At 35.1% G+C, this 20,444-nt stretch overlaps 1 protein-coding gene across 1 annotated transcript; it reads right to left on the reverse strand.

Annotated features, from left to right (window-relative positions):
• Position 1: 1 nt before the first annotated feature.
• On the reverse strand, positions 2–12,484 carry LOC122415309 (protein CNPPD1). The gene is made up of 6 exons (XM_043427321.1): positions 12,337–12,484; positions 12,123–12,233; positions 11,619–11,715; positions 11,348–11,553; positions 5,274–5,402; positions 2–2,321 (listed from the first exon to the last, which is right to left on the reverse strand). The coding sequence occupies exons 2-6, from the start codon at positions 12,165–12,167 to the stop codon at positions 1,521–1,523; spliced, it is 1,278 nt and encodes a 425-aa protein (XP_043283256.1). The 5' UTR covers positions 12,168–12,233; positions 12,337–12,484; the 3' UTR covers positions 2–1,520.
• Positions 12,485–20,444: the final 7,960 nt, after the last annotated feature.

Genomic DNA, 20,444 nt, shown 5'->3' on the forward strand with positions numbered 1-20,444 from the left:
ATCAATTGTACAATCTGTTCGTTTATTAAAATATTTAATTTTAGTTAGCTTCATATACGAAGGATACTACACGATAACCGGAGAGTTAGTAGAAAAAATATATTTATTACTATTATTTTGTTTTTTGTTTCACATTTCAAGCTATTTTCTTAAATATAAATGTTTATACTTCAAATCGTCAATATATCATGTTTGCTTTTAGGTACTACCGGGTAGTAAGCACAAATTGCAGTTCCATCAGGTCGTACTTCCAGATCGATGTATAGGAAAATATATATATTTGTGTTGAAATTCAGATAATGTCACACTCGCATCTCACTGAAGGAAAATAATTTGGTCAAAACTTTATACGTTAACATTTTTATACACATGTTGACGTATATATTTTTAAAATGTACAAAATTTATGAAATGTATACAAAAAATGACATTCTTTTGTAGAAAAATAAGGTAACACATATAACCAAGAACTGTTCAACAATTTTATTTCAAAGACGCTTGTCTCTCCTTTTCCTATTGAATTTTGGTGGGTTGTCAAAAATAATAGTTTTCATGAAGAACAATCGGCAAGTTTAGATTCGATTTCGTGAAAGATGTTTCAATTTGTGAAGTCAGTCAAAACTAGTTCTAGAAAAATCGAGTGGTGACGGGTTTTTAAATTTTGCAATCCATACTTTACATATTCATGTATGTATGGCGAATTTCACACCAATACGACTTGGGTTTGACCTTTCACCTCTTAGATTTTGCCCGTAATTTTTTATTGCGTTGTATCTCTGAAAAGCAGATAGGTCTTTTTGGGATCGAGTTAATGATGATTCTTCGAAAAAAAATGTCAGCTCAAATTTAAAAATTGAAAACGAAATTACAAAATTCACGATTATTGTATGAATAATTTTGAACGTTCAGCTGAAGTGAGCACGGGCTTTCTTCTGTGCAAAAGATGCTTTAAAAAAAAAATGTAAAAATGATATGGAATTATCATTTTTGATGGAAATGACCTCGAAAATTTTTTCTACCAATTCTTATTGCTGGTAGAAATACTCTAGTAATATTGAAGAGCCTTTGAACGCTTTGAAAATATGGAAAAGTAGTGAAGATACATAGTATAGAGATGTTAGTGTTAGCTGATGGTTCGTGCGCGTGTGTGTCAAGTACGTTTTCCGTATTACATGAAATTTTACGTACTAATGGTAAGGGATATCGTGAAAAAATTCGAAACAATTTTGGAGCTTGTTCTCCCGGAAAAAAAAAATTTTTTTGTACAGAAGAAGACTCCTTTAGCTCAATGCTCAACATGGTTTATACAACAATTATGATGATTGTGAATTTTTTCAGATTTTTAAATTTGGGAATTTTTTTTTTAATTCATTCTAAAGTCACATCGCTCCAGAATAGTCTGAAAAAAATAACTGCACCGTTAGCGATAATTGCGAACGAAATCGAAAGAGTTGAAGGGTCTAATCCACGTCGAACCGGCGTGGAATGCCCTGTACATATTCAATGATTGTGTATGCAGTCTCAATGTTGAGGTCCGAGTAACGATATTTTAGTAGCGTAATATTGCCAAACGTTATTAACAACATAGAAATCAGAGGAGAGTGTATTTTTCCAGCTGATTTCCATCATGAGATTATCAACTTCGCGTATGTATTCACCTTTCCCTCTCAATTTTTCTGTGGTAATAATAGTATCATATGAATCATCATTTTTCCCATATTTTCTCATAATTCCACGGTCCCATCTTTTGTTTTTATCGTAAATACTGTTAACGATAACGTTGTCGTTGATTTTTGACTGTTCCGGTAACCAGGTCATTACCGAATCGAGCCACCACTCCCAGCTTGTATATTGCTCTATCGAGCTTGGTTTTTTCGACCCAAGAATATTACAATTTAGGCATAAGTCGTTGGACAACAAAAGATCGAAGTCATTGGATATCTTTGTATTGTCAGAAGAACTTTCCAGATTTTCAATTCGCGAGGAATTCAGCGATCCATACTGAGGACGAGTAAGATTTGTAATTCGCACGTTTCCCGGTTGAATCACTTGCTGAGGTACCAAAGTCGTTCCTGGTAGCTGACTTGCTACCAAAACCGACCCTAGTAATGTTATTAAACCCGCTGCGTATGTCACCAAACAGATTGACGAGACGCTCACAAATGTGTGGACTATTGCAGCCAATTGAACATTTTCCATTAAACACGTTAGTTCCGTGTAGGAAAACCAACCTCGTTTGCGACCCTCTTTGTAAGCTATGTCCTTTTCCAGTCGTCGTAGACGTTCCCAAAAATCTCGATTCTTCACGAATACCGACCAGTCCTGTCAAAATCGTTTGAATTTGTTTATACTCTTCCTTAAGAGGTAAAAACTGGGTAAGATTAAAAAAAAAAAAATTGTTTGCCATAAATCAGTTTATATCTCAAAAAATATATATCTTAAGTGTTAAGTGAAAATTCAAACGTTAAGGATTTGAAAAGAGCATACAAAACCAGTGCACGAAAACTGTTCTAAGAGGCCAGAGTCTTGGTGCCAATGGAAAAGAGCTCACGTACTAAAAACAGTACTAGAAGCCATCAAGCCAATATGGTCTGATCTTAGCTCAGACGATCTTTTCGATTCAGTTCTTCCAAAACTTTAAACGCCGTTTACTAGACATCATCTTTTTTACCGCGTTGACAGTGAAACGAAGAGAATGTTTATTTTAGCAACTTTATTCAAAAAAGATTTCGTTAGAGGAAACGTACTTTTTCAGCCGGACACGGCAATTTTTTAAAAACTTTTATTATATATATTAGGGTAGCGCAAAAAAATAATTTTTTCAGGGTTTCCTATGAATTGTGTAACAAGGAGGCAAAGTGGATCTTTTACGCCGAGCGCGCGCAGCAGCGCAGGAGGTGAAGACGAGTACATGCGAAAGGTGTCTTTTGGACGTCAAAGGGTTAAGTGACATTATGATAATCATAGTTAGAAATATACATTTTTTAAGCAAAAATCGATGACTCCGGAATGGGTGGAGATAACGAGCTAAAAATTTAGCTGAAGACTTCTTTTAACACGAATAAAAACATATTAAAAAATTTTTAAAAATCGAAGAGGGTCACTGTCACAAGGTCATTAAATTGATATGGAATGACCCATATATTATACAGGGTGGCCATTTTAATGTCTCGGAAACTAAGGGCTCCCGATGAACATTTTTCGGACAAAATTGACAGGGTTTGATGGGGGGACGTGTAACAACGGTGCAGTTTTGACCTTTATTAGCTGCCTGAAAGTCATTTCAAGGTCAACTTTGTTTTCTTGATAGGAACTACTCTCTCTCTCTCTCTCTCTCTTTCTCTCTCTGTCTTTTTCTACTACTCTTACCACAGATTCGTATTTTGAGTTAGAAAATAAGTAACTTTTGTCTTATGAAGTTTTTACAAAATTTCAAATTCAAATCGAAAATGAATATTCTAAGTTTAGGATAATAGTATCACCCTGGTGTTAAGCCGAACTCGTAAAAGTCAGTGGTAACCAATGGCTAATTATGATCATAATGAGGTAGTCGACGTTTTCTGAAGCTTAGTGAATGTCGTAGGAATTAGCGCTATCATGGCCACCATCACCCTTCTTATCAAGAAATCATATGCATTGAGAGACGATCTTGTAGCAATGCACTTGTTCGTCAAAAACGAATAAATTTGAATATGAACCTAAACAAATCCATGACTTGTAGCTGTTTTAGGAATGGTTCACTTGGATTCATATATCAGCACTCGCGCAATACAACGAAAACTCGAAATACGGCGATCCACGGTTCAGCGGATGTTACGCTCCGTCCGACACCGTCCTTATCATATCCACCTCCTATAAGAATTGTGTGTTCAAAACTACGCTCAACGACTTGAATTTTGTCGCTGGGCACTCCAACAATTGGGTAAAGATGAACATTTCTTCTTCAGGGTTTGGCTTTAGCGACGAGTCAACCTTTCACAATACTGGTTGTCTAAACAGACACAACTCCGATTATTGGTCACCACAGAACCCTCACTGGAATAGAGAAATCGGCAATCAACATTGCTGGAGTCTCATCACTTCGGTAGGGATTGTCGATAATCAAATTATCGGGCCACATTTTTTCGATCGTCCCATCAATGGTGAAATGTACTTACAATTTCTTCAGCACCATCTTTCAGTCAATTTCGAGAACGTTGCGTTGAACATCCGACAGTAGCTGTGGTTTCAGCAAGATATTCTGCCCAATATTACGGAAGAATGCAGAACTTCATAGATTTCCAATACCCAAATCGTCGGATCGGAAGAGGAGAACCTATTTCATGGCCGCCAAGTTCACCTGATCTCAGTCAACTGGACTATTTCTTGTGGGGTTACCTCAAAAATACGGTTTACGAAAATGCATCGATCCCACGAGCGGGTATGATGGAGCGGATTGGAAGAGCGTCCACGGAAATCAATGCCAACAACATCAGATCGGTGATTGTTAATTTCTGACCTGTGCATCCAGAGCAATGGAGGCCATTTTCCACACGAAATGCGCTAGATCAAGCAGCGACAGGCGTTGAAAAAACAAACGGCCTTTCTCAGTTACTTATTTTATAACACAAAATACGAATCTGCGATAAAAGATACATATTTTCTATTAAGAAAACAGAATTGACCTTCAAATGACCTTGAGGCAGCTACTGAAGGTCAAAACTGCTAACGTCGTTAGACGTCCTCAAAAAAATCCTGTCAATTTGTCTAAAAAATTTTCATCGGAAGCTCGTAGTTTTTGAGATAATAAAATAAGAAAATAAAAATGGACTACCCTGTATATAAACAACTTTCTACTGAAAAATTCACGAAAATTTTGATTTTTTTTCCAAATGCTCGCCATTTTTTTGTAAACAATATTTTGAAAGTCTCTTATATCCAGCTTATAGCTAATAACATATTTCAAGAACCTTTTTCGTTTTTCGTCTTCAAATGTTCAATTTTGGTGAAATGCTGTTAACACCACTGAATGAGATAAAATTCAAAAGTTTTCATGTTTAACATACCACTGTGCGTAAATATAACAAAAAGAATTAAAAAAAAAAATTCCAGTACTCGCAATATACAAAAGTTGTATACAAAGTTTTGCGTAAATCCATCCAACCGATTTTTATTTATAAATAAAAATAAAACATCTAAAATTCTAATTTTTATACTGTTTATACTACTTATCTGAAAAAAATAAAGCAGGGTCTATTTTGGTTTTTACTGTGAAATTCAAAATTGAATACTCACGATTGCGCCTAGAAACTCTTTTTCCAACTGGTTGATTTCGCCGATTGTTAAGTCACCGGATTTCGCCCATTCCATATTAAATACTTCGTCCTCTTCCCCGTCATCATTCAAAAATTTGCTTGCAACCATCTGCATAAAAAAAAGCATTGAAAAAACGATGGAAAAGTATAGAGATTGTAGTTTGCCAAATTTATTTTAAATAGGATTGAGAAAAGTTTTAAATCACGCATAAGAACCGTGAAGATTTCATCGTACCAATTATTAAATATTAAGAATTCCGAATATTAAATTCGACAAGTTATCCACTCGAAGTGTTGAGAATTATCCTTAATGTCTGCATATAAAATATTACAATATCATTCATAGCTTTATCTGTTTCCAATATCAAATTAACAATATTTCAAATCAACAAATATAACTTTATTCGCAGACATATTGCAGCACATGATACTCTAATCGCGTGAAAAAATAATCAATAATATATTATATTTAAGTCGTTACATACCAAACCGACCAATCCGTGATCCCGAATATTTTTTATTTCGCTGAAAGTTTTTTTTGTTTTGTACCTATTGGAAGCAGTCCGAATTTTTTTTTCAGATTTTTTTCTGAACCATATGATCACAATAATTTTTTTGGAATTTTGTACAATTTTTTTATAACCGCTCATAGCTCATTCAATGACAAATATTAAAATAAAATAGTAGGTCATTTTTTTCGTCTTCAGTTGTAGTTTTAGTTGAAACATACGAAAAAAGTGTCAAAATAAATTTTCATACGTTTTTTCCAGTTTTTAACCAAAAATATATATTTTTTACAAAGTTGGACCATTTTATTTATTTATTTTTTTTAATCACTACTTTTTAATAGATATTTTTAAACGTGCTGACAAATTTTCAACTTGTGATATTCATAACTTTTATTTTTTTTTTCTATTTTTACAGATATTCGTATCATTCAAATTTTCATTAGACAAATGACCGCTGCAGTACTGATGTACGCTGAATTCCATTAATGCCTGGACCTGTCAATTGTTACCGACCGTTCTCAAGTTGCACATATGACAGGTCCAGGCATTAATGGAACTCAGCGTACATGTGTTCTGTCCGCGGCGTCATCTGCATTGCTAATATTACATTAGTTGAGGTAAGACCAGGAGTCTGCCAATCATCATTAGATTACGTATCAATATATTAATAATGAATAAACATTGACGGTTGTTACATAGAGTAGTAATCGTGTGGTTTTTAAGAAGGTGACAATGAGAAAAGAATAAAGATGAAATGGTGGATTGTTAACCTCTTATTTTCGCGTACTGTTATTCCACTGAATAACATTGAACGTATATTAAAGGAAATTTTCAGCGGAATAAAAAATGTTCGAGGTTACAGATTGATCGGTTTGGCATGGAATGACCGATATGAAACTGAAGGGATGTTTTGTGAATGCCAAGTTGTCTCCATTACCATAGAGCGCTTTCGACCGAATATTGGGACGATAGATATGTAACTTGGTCTTCCATTGATCCTGAAGGGGGTTGTAGCGATAGTTGTGTGTATATGAAAGAAATTTATGACATTCATGAACTATTCGATTCTTTTTTGAAGGTTACGCAATATTTCAAGAGGTTGCACAATGTTCCGGAATGTGCCCCAATAGCCTTTAATTAATAGCATTCTCCCCCTTCTCTTTCCGGAAAGCTCTATTATTCCCTATGGGCTTTCACAATGTTCTGAAATGTTCTTTTATTAGTTCTTTCATACTTTTTAACTCCCGACTGCCTGCAGGGCGAAAAAGACGGGAGTTATTAGGCGTTTCACTACAATCAGTTGATAGGGAGATTTCTTTGTAGCAACTTTTCTCTGGAACGGTCACTTGTCGTGACCAATTTTCGCTGCTGATGTCGAATTCGGGAGCTGTTTTATCCCAGCGGATCAGGATCACGATCATTGAAAGGTCAAATGAAGAAAATTCATCAAATCCAATAGAAACTACTAGAAATATAGGGTTTTGGGTCGCTTAATCCAACCCCGAAAAAGAAATTTTAAAAAACACAAATGATAAATAATAAAAAGAGTAAATAAAAAAGGTAACCTGGTATTAGGGTGGTCAGTATTTCGGATCAAAATTTTTTTTTACATTTTCTACACCCTAAATCGGTTTAAAATACATGAAAAGGAATACTGTAATTTTTTCAGATTTTTAAAACAATGTTTAGCCTTTGACAGGGGAAATTGAAGTTGTCCGTGTAAAGTACATGGAGTTTTCCTGGATTTGCAGTCACTATTTTACTGTGGGCCTAAATATATTTGTAAAATCTTTAAATTTTCAGAAATTAGTTTATAAGTATGTTGCTACATGGAAAAAATTCCAAAACTCTTGCCCTTAAAAAGTTGTATAACATCGCCATAATAATTTCAATTTTTTTAATGTTTTTTTTTCATTTTGCTTCTTCGTTTTTTTGCGTCAGCAGCGCCAAATCAAGCTTTACAGTTTTTGAAAAATCTCTACAACTATAAGTCTATTGAATGCTGAGGCAGCTGCAAAGCCATTTTTTGACCAAAATTAAGCGCAAGATAGTTTTGGAATTGAATCCACATGAAGAAATCGATGAATCATTTCCCAAACGGGTCCAGATCAGTTTGAAATATGTTGGCGGTTACTGTAACAAAGAAATGAATCATTTCGAAACCCCACAAACGCTCAACTTTTTCCGAATATTTGGAATTGATTACGAGTTTCTTAAGACTGATCCATCTGTTTGGAGTCAAAATGAAAATTACGGAATCGGTTTGAAAATCACAAAACAATTAACAGTGATTAACGACCTCACGGAACGAAATGTTTGCCTGTTCGTCGATTACAACGAAATACTCACATGGAACGAACAACAATAATAGTTCATTTTATAAATTGTAAGTGAACATCGAGAAAATAATCCAGACGCAAAAAAGGAGACAGTATTCAAGAATTTGCTACTCGGTTAGTAAATTATTCCATTTTCAATACATTTATAAAAAAATGAGAAAGCAAAATAAAGAAACATTTTTTAAAAATTGAAATTATTATGGTGATGTTATTCAGCATTTTGAGGGTAAGGATTTGGGAATTTTTTTCCATGTAGCAACATGCTTATAAACTAATTCTTGAAAATTTCAAGATTTTATAAACATATTTAGGCCCACAGTAAAACAGTTATTGCAAATGCAGGAAAACCCCATGTATTTTAAATGAAAAACTTGAACCACCGTGGTCAAGAGTTCAACGCTGTTGTAAAAATCTGAAATAATTACAGCATTACTTTTTATGTATTTCGAACAGATTTAGAGGGAGGAAGGGGCAAAATAAATTTTGACCTCAAATAACGACTACCTTAAGCTGGTATATAGTAAATATCTGACTCTTTTTTGCTACTTTAGCGAGTTCTTTTCTCATCAAATGATTTAAGCAATGATATGCACTTCCGACTTTCTCATATTTTCATCCCATCTTCCCTGGAAAAGAGTTTCCTTCATTTTTATATCTTAGTGGAAATGTTCGCTCCGTTCCTTACTAAAATCTCACGTATATCATTGCTTAGATCATTTGATGAGAAAAGTACCTGCTACAGTAGCAAAAGAGTTTGACATTTAATGTGTATTAGGTACCTTTTTTATTTATTCTTTACGTTATTTATCATTTGTGTTTTTTAAAATTTATTTTCCAAATTTAATTTAAACAACCCCAAAACCCGATATTTCCAGTAGTTTCTATAGTAGATTTGGTGGTTTATCTCCGTTTGCCTTTTCATGATCTTAATCCTGACACGCTGGGGGCAAACAGCTCCCGAATTCGGCATCAGCAGGTCGAAATACCCTGGGATAGGATTGTCTCGTTCTCGAACGCAAAAATCAATTATTTTTTGTGTAGCCGTATTATTGACAACTTCACACGATTGTACGCGTACTTTTACTTCGAGCTTTTGTTTTCATGGTATAGTCGAGTCATTACATCGAAAACAACGGGTTAGAAATGCAGAAATCCGAAGCGGCTGAATTTTGGATATGTCGTGAGGGGTGCTTAAAAAAGCTCAAGTTCAAATTGTCGACCAAGATTTCCTATGTGCATTTTCCGCCGTCTTGAAAAAAGAGTTAAATTCACTTTTTTACAATAGCTCGGTTCTGCGTTGAGATACGAACATTTTGATAGAATACTTTTTTGTTTCTTTTTTTTACACTCTACAATTTTGCTTTAAAACATTTTTCACCTATCGTTCATATTTATTGAGATATTAATCAAAAAAGTCGAAAATTTCTGTACCAATTTTTTTTCGTTATTTTTGCTGAGAGTAAACAGCTCTCTTTTTAGCCACATAAATGTCTTCAATCAGAGGTTTTTTGCAAATGAAACAGTCGCCCATTTTCAGAAAATTTCTAAAACACGTTTATTCGCTTCAATAACTTCGAGACAACTGACTGGAATACGACGAAAAGGAGATGTTCCGATACGAATACTAAAAAGCGTCTTTTATACCTAGGGAGTCCCTCGATCTCCAAGAATCGCTCTATAGAGCGGGGCATACATTATAGCGTTCAGCGCGCTGCGGACAATTTTGCGGCGCGCTAGCGGGCGTAATTTTTGTCGAAAATTAAAAATTAAAAAACGAAATTGGAGGTCTGAACATGATCTACAAGTTTGGTAATAGATATTTTTTCGATATCTGTGATAGGAGAGAAAAAAGCGAAAAAAAATTGGTACAAAAATTTTCGACTTTTTTGATTAATATCTTAATAAATATGAACGATAGATGAAAAATGTTTTAAAGCAAAATTGTAGAGCGTAAAAAATGCAACAAAAATAGTACATTATAACACTAGGACGAAAAAGTTTTTCGTACGCGTGTTATACGAAATTTTATATTACGAGGTGCGGAAATGGGGGTTTTGTGTACGCGAAGCGTACGCAAAAGCGTCCATTTACGTACCGCGTGATATAAAGTATTTTATCAAAATGTTCGTATCTCAACGCAGAACCGAGTTATTGTAAAAAAACTGAATTTAACCCTTTTTTCAAGATGGCGGAATTGCATGTAGGAAATCTTGGTTGACAATCTGAATTTCAGCTTTTCTAAGCACTCCTCACAACATATCCAAAATTTAACCGCCTCGAATTTTTTGCATTTCCAAGTGTATGTAATGACTGGACTAGTAGGGTTCCAACTCGACAGCGGCCAAGTGTATCAACTCTACATTATATATAAATGTAAGAAATACGTGAACAATGCGGTGGTGAATTGCCCAGTGTTGAGTTGACAACCTGCCAGTTTTTCTCATAAAAGAATGAGAACTTCGAAAAGTGTAAAATAAAAAAATATTTAAAAAAACTCTCCAACGTTATAAAAACTGCTTCACTTAGAAAATAGTAGTGAACTTTAAAAACTCTGAAATAAAATAGGTATCGGGAGATGTCTCTAATCAAATCATTGAATAAAGAAGTAGACATCTCCCGATGAAAATCCTGACATCTATTTTATTTCACACTTTTTAAAACTTACTACTATTTTCTTAAGTGATGGAGTTTTTCAGTCGGGAATTTTTTCCGTTTGTTCCTACATCCTTTTCTCCTTCACATTTCACTTCCTCTCTCTATAAAGAATGAATCGGTTCTACAATGTTTTTTTAGTAGTCCCTTAGCAAAAACCTTCGCACCCCCTCTCATGATGAATGATACAGTTCTTTTAGAATGTCCTAAAATTTTGTAGGAGGCTCAAGAATATTCTGTAACGTATGCCGGCTCTTTATAGAATCTGCTAGAAAATTCAGGAATTCTCTAGAAAGAATCGAATCATCTTTCACAAAGATTACTCATTTTTGCCACCCTGGCACAGCCATTACTGTACCCAGTCATTATTATCGATTAGAGACCAAGAGTTACCTACCATTCCAATTATGGGTTGAAATCGCTCAGTGTGGGTTGATCGCTTAGAGATCACTTGGCATTGAAAGTTGCATTAGCGATTTGAGACAAGTTCAACACTCATACAGGACAGGACTCAAATTATATTAATTGAAAATAATTAATCTTCAGTTTTATACCAGAGAAACAAGGAAGAGTTCCGAAGGAGCGACTTTAAGCAAGTATTCTGGATTACAATCTTTCAGACGTTCCAGATACAAAAGAGCAAGAACCAGAGAACATGGAGAAACGCAAGCATTCCTTGATATTCTACCAGCTTCTTCGACATCCAGACATTCCAAGCTGAGCCCACCTTTTACTTCGGTGAATAGTTCGGCTGCAAATTCTATTTAGAAAAATATTTTAATTCAGAAATTCTATTAAGTACTATGATGAATTTGTAAATCTCACCAGTGACTGGTAAACTGAAACGATCAATTCTTGGGAGTCTTGAATAATAGAGAGATTTAGTGATGCGGCTGAGAAATGCATCATGATCGTCCATGTTCTAAATCAAAAAAGTAAAATTAGATGTCAGGCTTTTTCAAACAAGATGGACAATCGCTTAAAATCACCCAAAGAATTCACATTGAATATTTAACTTTAAATGGAATGATTGTTCAAGTCTTAACAAATGTCGCTAGTAAATTTATTCCACTATTTATGATATCTTAGAAATTTTTTTATTTAAAACGTCTCCAATGTAAGTTCATGTCTGTAATTTCCAGCTGTTTGGTAAACCTGAGTGTAAAGAATCTTAATTAAACAGATCGGTTGACCAGAAATGAGTCTAGGAGACTCATCTCTGAGAAACACGTGATTAATCCCATAAATGATTGATCATCTTCTGCTTTTGATTAGTAATAGGAATAATTTTTTACACGTTGTTGGGGCAATGAACAACTACCCACTTACCTTCAACCTCGTGAACGAGGGATCCCCTTTCGAAATGTTCGTCATGATGTTTATTTTTATGAATTTATTTCCGCTCTGGTGGTCCAAATCCAGATTTTGTTTGTTTGAATCCTAAATATATCACAATAATTTTCTTTCAGTATCACAAACTATAATAAAATTATGTATATTATTATATTAGGAAGACGTCACGCGAAACGCTCGATCTTCTTACCTCACTTTATAACTTTACTGGCAGATAGGGGCGGGGGGTAACACTCAATGCTCAAGGTGGTATAGTGCTTAGCACCTCCCGAAACAAGTGTGATTGGTCCAACGTTTCGGGAACTCGGTTTTCATTACCTACTACATAAATAGTTCTTAAGTGTACTGTTTTGTTGGCCGCACTAGGCGCCTTGAGCGCTTGACGAGGTTAGACTGGGTACATTATGTGACGAATGCGTAATTCGTCACCAGAGTGCGCTGATTTCTGCGCTAAGAACCGCGAATTTGCTAATTTCGTACTTTAGCATTTCATACGGATTTGATAATTTGATCATTGAAATATTAATAAATGCATGAGAGGAACGTGACGGACTTGGGTGACTAATATATAAGTATAGCATAAACAATAACCGCTAGTCGATAAGAAATATGAACGTATTGACTAATTCATTCTTATAGTTTACATTATAATAATCTCCATACGTTGAAATGTATCGAAATAAGGCTTTCTTTGATTTCTTATATAAATAGTTCTAGTATTCCAATACGATACTTTTACCCACTTTCATCTTATAAACATTAGGCTAAGACATATCCATCGTCACTCTTATGCTAAGGACTTAGAATAATAAGGGCATTGTGTCATTGTGAAGCGAGCGTGTGAAACCGAGGCGTGGGTCGTGAGACCTTAGAATTCGAATGAGTGGGAGAATGAAGAACAACGTGAGGTGTGTTCCACTTATCGCCCAAAACGCCCAAAATGCCCCAATATCCTATCCCAGTAGCCGTCGTCTGGGCCAAGGAGACTATAGGGAAGGAGTCCAATCTCTGTATTGGGCGCCTGTTAGAAAAACGTCCGTGAAAATGTCGGGAACCCGGGTTCGAGGAACGGCCACTCGCGTCGCATTGTCGTTTGTGTACGGATATATATAGTAATAAAATCAATGTCGTTGGTGAAACTGACCGCCATGGCGGGCGAATCGTGGATTTAAAGAGCTTTCGCGCCTGTCAAAAATTGTTGAATCAACGATTATGAGTGCTCGTAATCGAAAATACTAATATGTATTGTAATAATATTCTCCAGCAACGTAAAACCCTGTGCTTTACACATTCCAAATATCAGCTTATCTCCCCTCGTATGTCGCGCTGCTAAGAAAAACCATAGCATCCGGGAAATTGCCGGTTCACATACTCATGTCGAAAGAAATTTTTTGTCACAAATTTTTTTTTGCATGATATTTATGAATATTTTAAAATTATATTGATAACTATAGCTTTTGTGACCATAGTTACTGTTTCATAAAACCTTAACATATCAAGCGGCCCGGATAAGCCAGTAGCATTTTCTGCCGTTTAGGATATCATTAGCTTACGTGGTGTAATGGTTCAATGACGGGCTCATACTCGTGGAGTCCGCGGTTCAAATCCTCCTGTGATTTATTTTTTTTTCATCATAGATAGTTATTGTTCTGACTATAGCAGAAATTTTAAAAAATCAATTGATTTTGTTGAATTATGTTTTTTTCATTCATTCATATAAAAAATGACTGCAATATGTTAATTTATTTTAACAGCAATAGCCACTGTGTCAGTGTATTCCATTTTACAAAGATAGGTTAGACCACGGTTAGACCCACAAAAACTATCAATAGTGTCAGCTGGCAGCAACGCATGCGCGTATATAACGCGTACATAATGCGCATGCGTTAACCCGTACACTACCTGCAACAGCGCCGCTCGAGAGGAACCCTCTTTCCCGACACTTTTACGGACGTGCCCGATTGCCGAGATTGGACTCCTTCCCTATAGTCTCCTTGGTCTGGGCGTTACGGGCGATAAGTGGAACGCACCTGTGGTTGGTCCGCGTATGAGCGGAGCGTACGGAGTTTGCGCGTGAGAATCAAAAGATTTGTAAGACTGAGAGTCGAGCGGAATAGAATTGGAGAGAACATTGTTGTCAGCCGAAGAGTCGAGATCCATATTTTCGTCAATATATTCATCAAACATTTAAATCTTTGTCTTGAGTTATTGAAGAGAAATTCGCAAGGCGAGTTTCAACTCCTTATCAATCGAACCCACCCAAAACTAAATCATTCGAAATAATAGTTACTATAATTCCCGCTCGGAGCGTTACATACCTAAAGACAATGCGACGCGTAGTGGCCGTTCCTCGAACCCGGGTTCCCGATGTTTTTCTAACAGGCGCCCAATACGGAGATTGGACTCCTTACCTCTCTTTGACTGTCGCCATGACCAATGAATTCAGACGTACATAGAAGTACCTCCGTGAACTTGGCCAACCGATTCTGGATTCTTGACTTTTTTTAAATGCATATCGTTAGTCGGACGTCTGTCGGTGTTTGTCGGATCGAAATTAATGTCTGTCGGAAATTAGTTAATTAGAAACATTAAAAACGAAAATCCGTGTGAAGTTGGCTGATTTTTTTTTCAATTGTGAGGTATCATGATTTCTCAAAAGCCTAATCGAAATGTAATCGTTTGTCGGTCACAAATTTCATAGTTAAAATGTTTGTCGAATGGCTGTTCATTAAAAAAATATGAAAAAATCATTTTTGCCCTGTTAGCCGATTTTTCCAAATTGCAAGTAATCTTGACTTCTTCTTCTTTCCTTTCGGAGGGGCCTCGATAGAAGCGCTCCCTCCTGGCCTCTGGATTCCCGCATCGGTCAATGGACGAAGTAATCATGACTACCATAAACTATTGTGTTTTTCAAGTATTCCAAGAATCATAGGTCCTCTTATCTACTTATCGCGACGTGGAAAAATCTTAGCATCCGGAGAATTCCCCGTTGATATGATTTAATAAAATAAAAATCAATCAAAGAATTGTCAAAACATTGACGAAACATACTTTCTGTGAAGGACACTGATCGTCCTGTTTGCATATACTTTGGGCGCGTTCGGGAAGTCGCTATTTGCGCTACAAACGCTTACGTTATCATTGAATGATATTACTATATCTTGTATTTTTAGCGTAAATAGCGACTCCCCGAACGCGCCTTTTGTAAGTGAGTGTTTGAAATTCGTATCTTTGGCGGGTTTTTCCATTCACACGGATCGTAGGGACCAATAAATAATCAATTGAAATTTCGTATTCCATATGGCAGGAGTGGAGGAGCCGGCCTCATTTCTACCATCATACCATCAGGGATTTCATGAAAGCTTATTATCATCTCGATCGTCATCAAAATCAGATCGAATACATTCATCAATAGGCACCTTGTCGAGATACGTAACTTATATATAAATCTTTCTCTCGCTCTCATTATTTGTCTTTATCTCGATCGCAAAACGCCAAAGAAATTACATTCTATCATTGTACGTGTGTATATGTGTGCTGTGTGCATTGTGTGGAAGCGCAAGAAATTTGTCTACTACAAAAATCAGATCTGTAAAATTTTAGATGATATACATAGGGGAGACCGGGGCAAAACGGGATACCTGAGGAAATATTGAACTTTTCAGAAGTTTGGGAAGCTCTGTCTATTTTTTACTCCCAAAAACTAACAAGGAAAGTTTCTCTGCTGACGTCCTTCGATTTTGATGAAATTTAAATATGTTATTGTACTTAAAAATCTAAAAGACACGTATTTTTTTTATCGGCGGAAAAACGTTTCTAAGGGTTGAAATCACCCTTTAAAGTTGGGACCTCCGAGGGGTACTTTTCAGGTTTCACCTATTTTCACCTGAGATAATAGAATGCGCCTAAATGGATAATTATCTTAATGATAAATGATGAAAAATGCAACTGGAAAATGCACCTACCTCGATAAACTTAATTACATTTTGAAGAGGGCAAAAAAGTAGTAGATACGTGTTTTTGCGTTTTTCTCGCAAATCAAGTTAAGGAGGTGAACTACCCCATATATGTTTACATCAAATCTCAATAAAACGGCAGTAATTTTTTGTTTTCCTTATTTCTTCTCCTCGTGATACGTTTGTCCTTCACATTTTCAATATTTACATCTTAAATGATGGATAGATTTTTCTCGAAATTACATTTTCATAACTGTTGAAAGTTATAGAATCTAAAGTATGCATCCAATCGTTATGATTTGTTTTTCATTTGAAGGCAATCTGACTCTTCTAGTTATACTTAAAAGATTCTATTCAAAATTTATTTAAACAATGGATTGTACCTAATTGAGTAAGAAAAATACGAGAAAATCAAAGGGTATAACCGGGTTTGTATGGGAAATCTGCCCTTGCGGCTTTTTCGACTCGCATTTGGGGGATCGTTTTGTTATCAAACAATGATAATTCAGCCAAATTTTCAGCTGTTTTTCTCAAATGGTTTTCGAGATTTTCAAGAAACCCACATTTCTTGATATTATTATTTTTTTATGGTAAAAATCAAAACTAATGGGTGGGGATTTTTTCCCCAATTCTTAGAAATAAAAGACGTAAAAAAACATTTTTATTGTAAGGACTCCCAAACCAAAAGCCGATTTTTGGCGGACGAAATAAAATTTAAATCTTTGTTTTTAATGCTTTTTTAAAAAGTGTCACTCACCAAATTTTGTCAAAAAATGTCTTTTATAGAGAAAAACAGGTTGGGACAAGTACATTGATGGTCCCTTGTTTCCAGACCATATCACGAAAAATGTGAAAAAAATTCCATAAGAAAAATTATGAAACCAAGTGTAAATAATTTCCACACAAAAATTCGAAAAAAATTTCACAAATCATGAAAAAACATAACATAAAAAAAATACAAACTGTAATTATTTTTTAAAGTGTTGAGAAATTCTAATAAAACGTAAGAAATAAAAAATAAAATCAAAATGAAAGATTTAAAAAAATCAATTGAAAAAAATTTCCATCTAAGTTACGTCCAGCATTAAAACTTATGATATCAATTCGAGGCCAAGTATTCAATGATAATTCAGAATACTTATTCTTACGGGTACCATCAGTAACTTGAGAAAGTTCTTATATTATGAATCAAAAAAGTTACCATTTGAGTTATGTGCAGCACTAAAATTTATGATATCGATCGGAGGACAAGTATTGTATGAGTAACTCTAAATTTCAACATTATGAAATTGTTCTGAGAAGCTTTTAAATCCAAAAAAATCACATGAAAGCTAAAGTCATTTGTTACTCCATGGTGGCAGAGACTTATAAGAAAATAGATTCTTCTCAGACTTTCAGGATCTTCTGGTAGGTATTATTGACAAAATTCGACGTCGATTGGATCGATACAAATTATGTTTAAATATGTGTTAAAAGTACTTGTCCGGCCCATCACTTTCGATTTAAATTGTTTGTACAAATAAAAATCAGGGCTTTTCTAGAACTGATGGATCACAAGCATCCATGCAGAGGGAATTGAGAGAATTATCTTCAAGTAATTTTGACTCAATTGCAATAATTTAATAAAAAAATGGAAACGAATTGTCCCGTAATATACAAAGGATATTATTGTGCATCGATAAATGGAAAAAATTTTACACAATAAATATGTTCAAGCTTCCAAAATAACTCTCCAGTTTATATTCAATGACGACAATTTTTACTTGTCACTTCTTCCAGCGAACGAATTCCATTCGGTATAAGTACTAATCTATACTAGTATTAAGAACATTGCACTAAAAATGAAACGCATTTCAATAAATTTTTAACCGGATTCTGCCGTACAATTTCGTTTTTTTAAGATTGATTTTTATTTGAATGAATAGTGATGGGCCGGACAAGTACTTTTAACACATATTTAAACATAATTTGTATCGATCCAATCGACGTCGAATTTTATCAATAATACCTACCAGAAGATCCTGAAAGTCTGAGAAGAATCTATTTTCTTATAAGTCTCTGCCACCATGGAGTAACAAATGACTTTAGCTTTCATGTGATTTTTTTGGATTTAAAAGCTTCTCAGAACAATTTTATAATGTTGAAATTTAGAGTTACTCATAAAATACTTGTCCTCCGATCGATATCATAAATTTTAGTGCTGCACATAACTCAAATGGTAACTTTTTTGATTCATAAGAACTTTCTCAAGTTACTGATGGTACCTGTAGGAGTAAGTATTCTGAATTATTATTGAATACTTGGCCTCGAATTGATATCATAAGTTTTAATGCTGGACGTAACTTAGATGGAAATTTTTTTCAATTGATTTTTTTAAATCTTTCATTTTGATTTTATTTTTTATTTCTTACGTTTTATTAGAATTTCTCAACACTTTAAAAAATAATTACAGTTTGTATTTTTTTTATGTTATGTTTTTTAATGATTTGTGAAATTTTTTTCGAATTTTTGTGTGGAAATTATTTACAATTGGTTTAATAATTTTATGGAATTTTTTTTTCATATTTTTCGTGTTATGGTCTGGAAACAAGGGACCATCAATGTACTTGTCCCAATCTGTTTTTCCCTAGGGGAATTTCTGAAATTTTATATCACGTCTTTTTTCTCAAAAGTTCTGCAATCGTGTTGTTCGGATTAAATTAAACTGAACTAACCATGCACAATCACGTTGAGTTCAAAAAATAAAAATAAAAACTATATATTTTACGATCAGAAAATTGACAATTTGATTCAAGCAATTTTTTAAAAAATGTTCACATACGAGACAAAAGTACTCGTCATATCGATATATTCTTATACTTCCTTACCTATTTATTTGTAGAATTGAGAAAGAAAATTGGCTATTAGTAGGCAAGAAAAAGTCGTAATAGTAAAAAATTCTCCTTTATCTCATGTGACTCGCTATTGATGAACTCAAGAACAAAAATGAACAGAGTAAGGAATGCGAAATGGAAACATTGGTCGATCTATCGAGGAATACTCAGCCATATATGCTGCAATAAATGAAATTTTCGTAAATAATGTTTTTCTCATTTTTTTAAACCAATAAATCCGGACGGGGTATAGTGACAAATAATTGTAGTCAACAATTTAAACCATGGACGTTTGTTTTATGTCTCCAATGTTTGGAATTCGATTCAAAACTCTTATTAACGTTGAAAATACCGCATAATTAGCCTAGTAGGGGAGAATATTATACACTCATGCTGTAGCATTGTAAAATATTTCATATTTTTTCACGGTTTGAAATCTTTTTCATTGTGAGATTCGAGAATGTTTGTTTACATTTTTTGTGGTATAATGTGAAGACGGGCGATCATCAAAGTACTTGTCCAAATTTTTTCTCTCCGAGAGAGGATTTTTGCGGCTTGATATCAAATCATTTATCTGTGGTGAGACAGAATCCTTGTTCTTCACCCGGCGCGGCCGTGGTCCGTTCGGCTGCCGGGGCTCTTACAAATGATCTATTATAGATTTTCCTTTTGGGCGCCAGCTAGATACTCTAGCAATTATATTTTCAGACTCTTTATTCTTTCGGGTGGGTCACGTTGAGGACCGTTAGGGATATGCAGGGTTGACAAACATGCGCGAAAGACGGCAAGAAAGATTGACAGCCCCGAGTAAATTAAATGGATTTATTCGACTTACTTTGTTCGTTGACAATCAAATTGACAAATTCTCCCAATTCGGGTTTTGACGAAACAATTTCCCGAGTTTTCCTCGTACTATAGGGCGCAGTACACGTTGAGACGTGACGAACTCCTCGAGGGTTTACACAATGCGCGTTAGACGACTTGACGATTTGCGTAGGATCACGCTCACGAATAACGACAAATACTACTTTCGACCCTCGTATTACAGACGAGACGAGATGTCGAATTACAATATTCTTTTGCCAAAATTCAGAACCGTTTTCCCGTAAGAAGTCTCGACTCGATTTCCAAGACGGCTCGACTCGACAAATCTTATCGGGTTCTTGTAACTAAGTGTCCGTTTTTCTTATCGAACTGGCGATCCACGCTTCTCCCCACCCTCGATAGCTGGATCCCCAGTCACCCAAAATCGATTATGCGCATGCCAGCCCTCGAACTAGCCCCGTACGCATTGACTTCTTTACCTATCGAGCGCCCGTCGGTCAAATCGTACGCAAGTATGATCGACTCGACGAATCCTCGATTGAATGTGGGATGACGTGAAATTTTATCGATTAACGCCTGGCCTAAAACTAAAGGCGGCATAATTATGGCTTTTCGGTTCGATACACTCGAGGAGTTAGTCGAGC

Source organism: Venturia canescens, chromosome 8 (genome assembly GCF_019457755.1).
Source record: "Venturia canescens isolate UGA chromosome 8, ASM1945775v1, whole genome shotgun sequence".
Lineage (NCBI taxonomy): Eukaryota > Metazoa > Arthropoda > Insecta > Hymenoptera > Ichneumonidae > Venturia > Venturia canescens.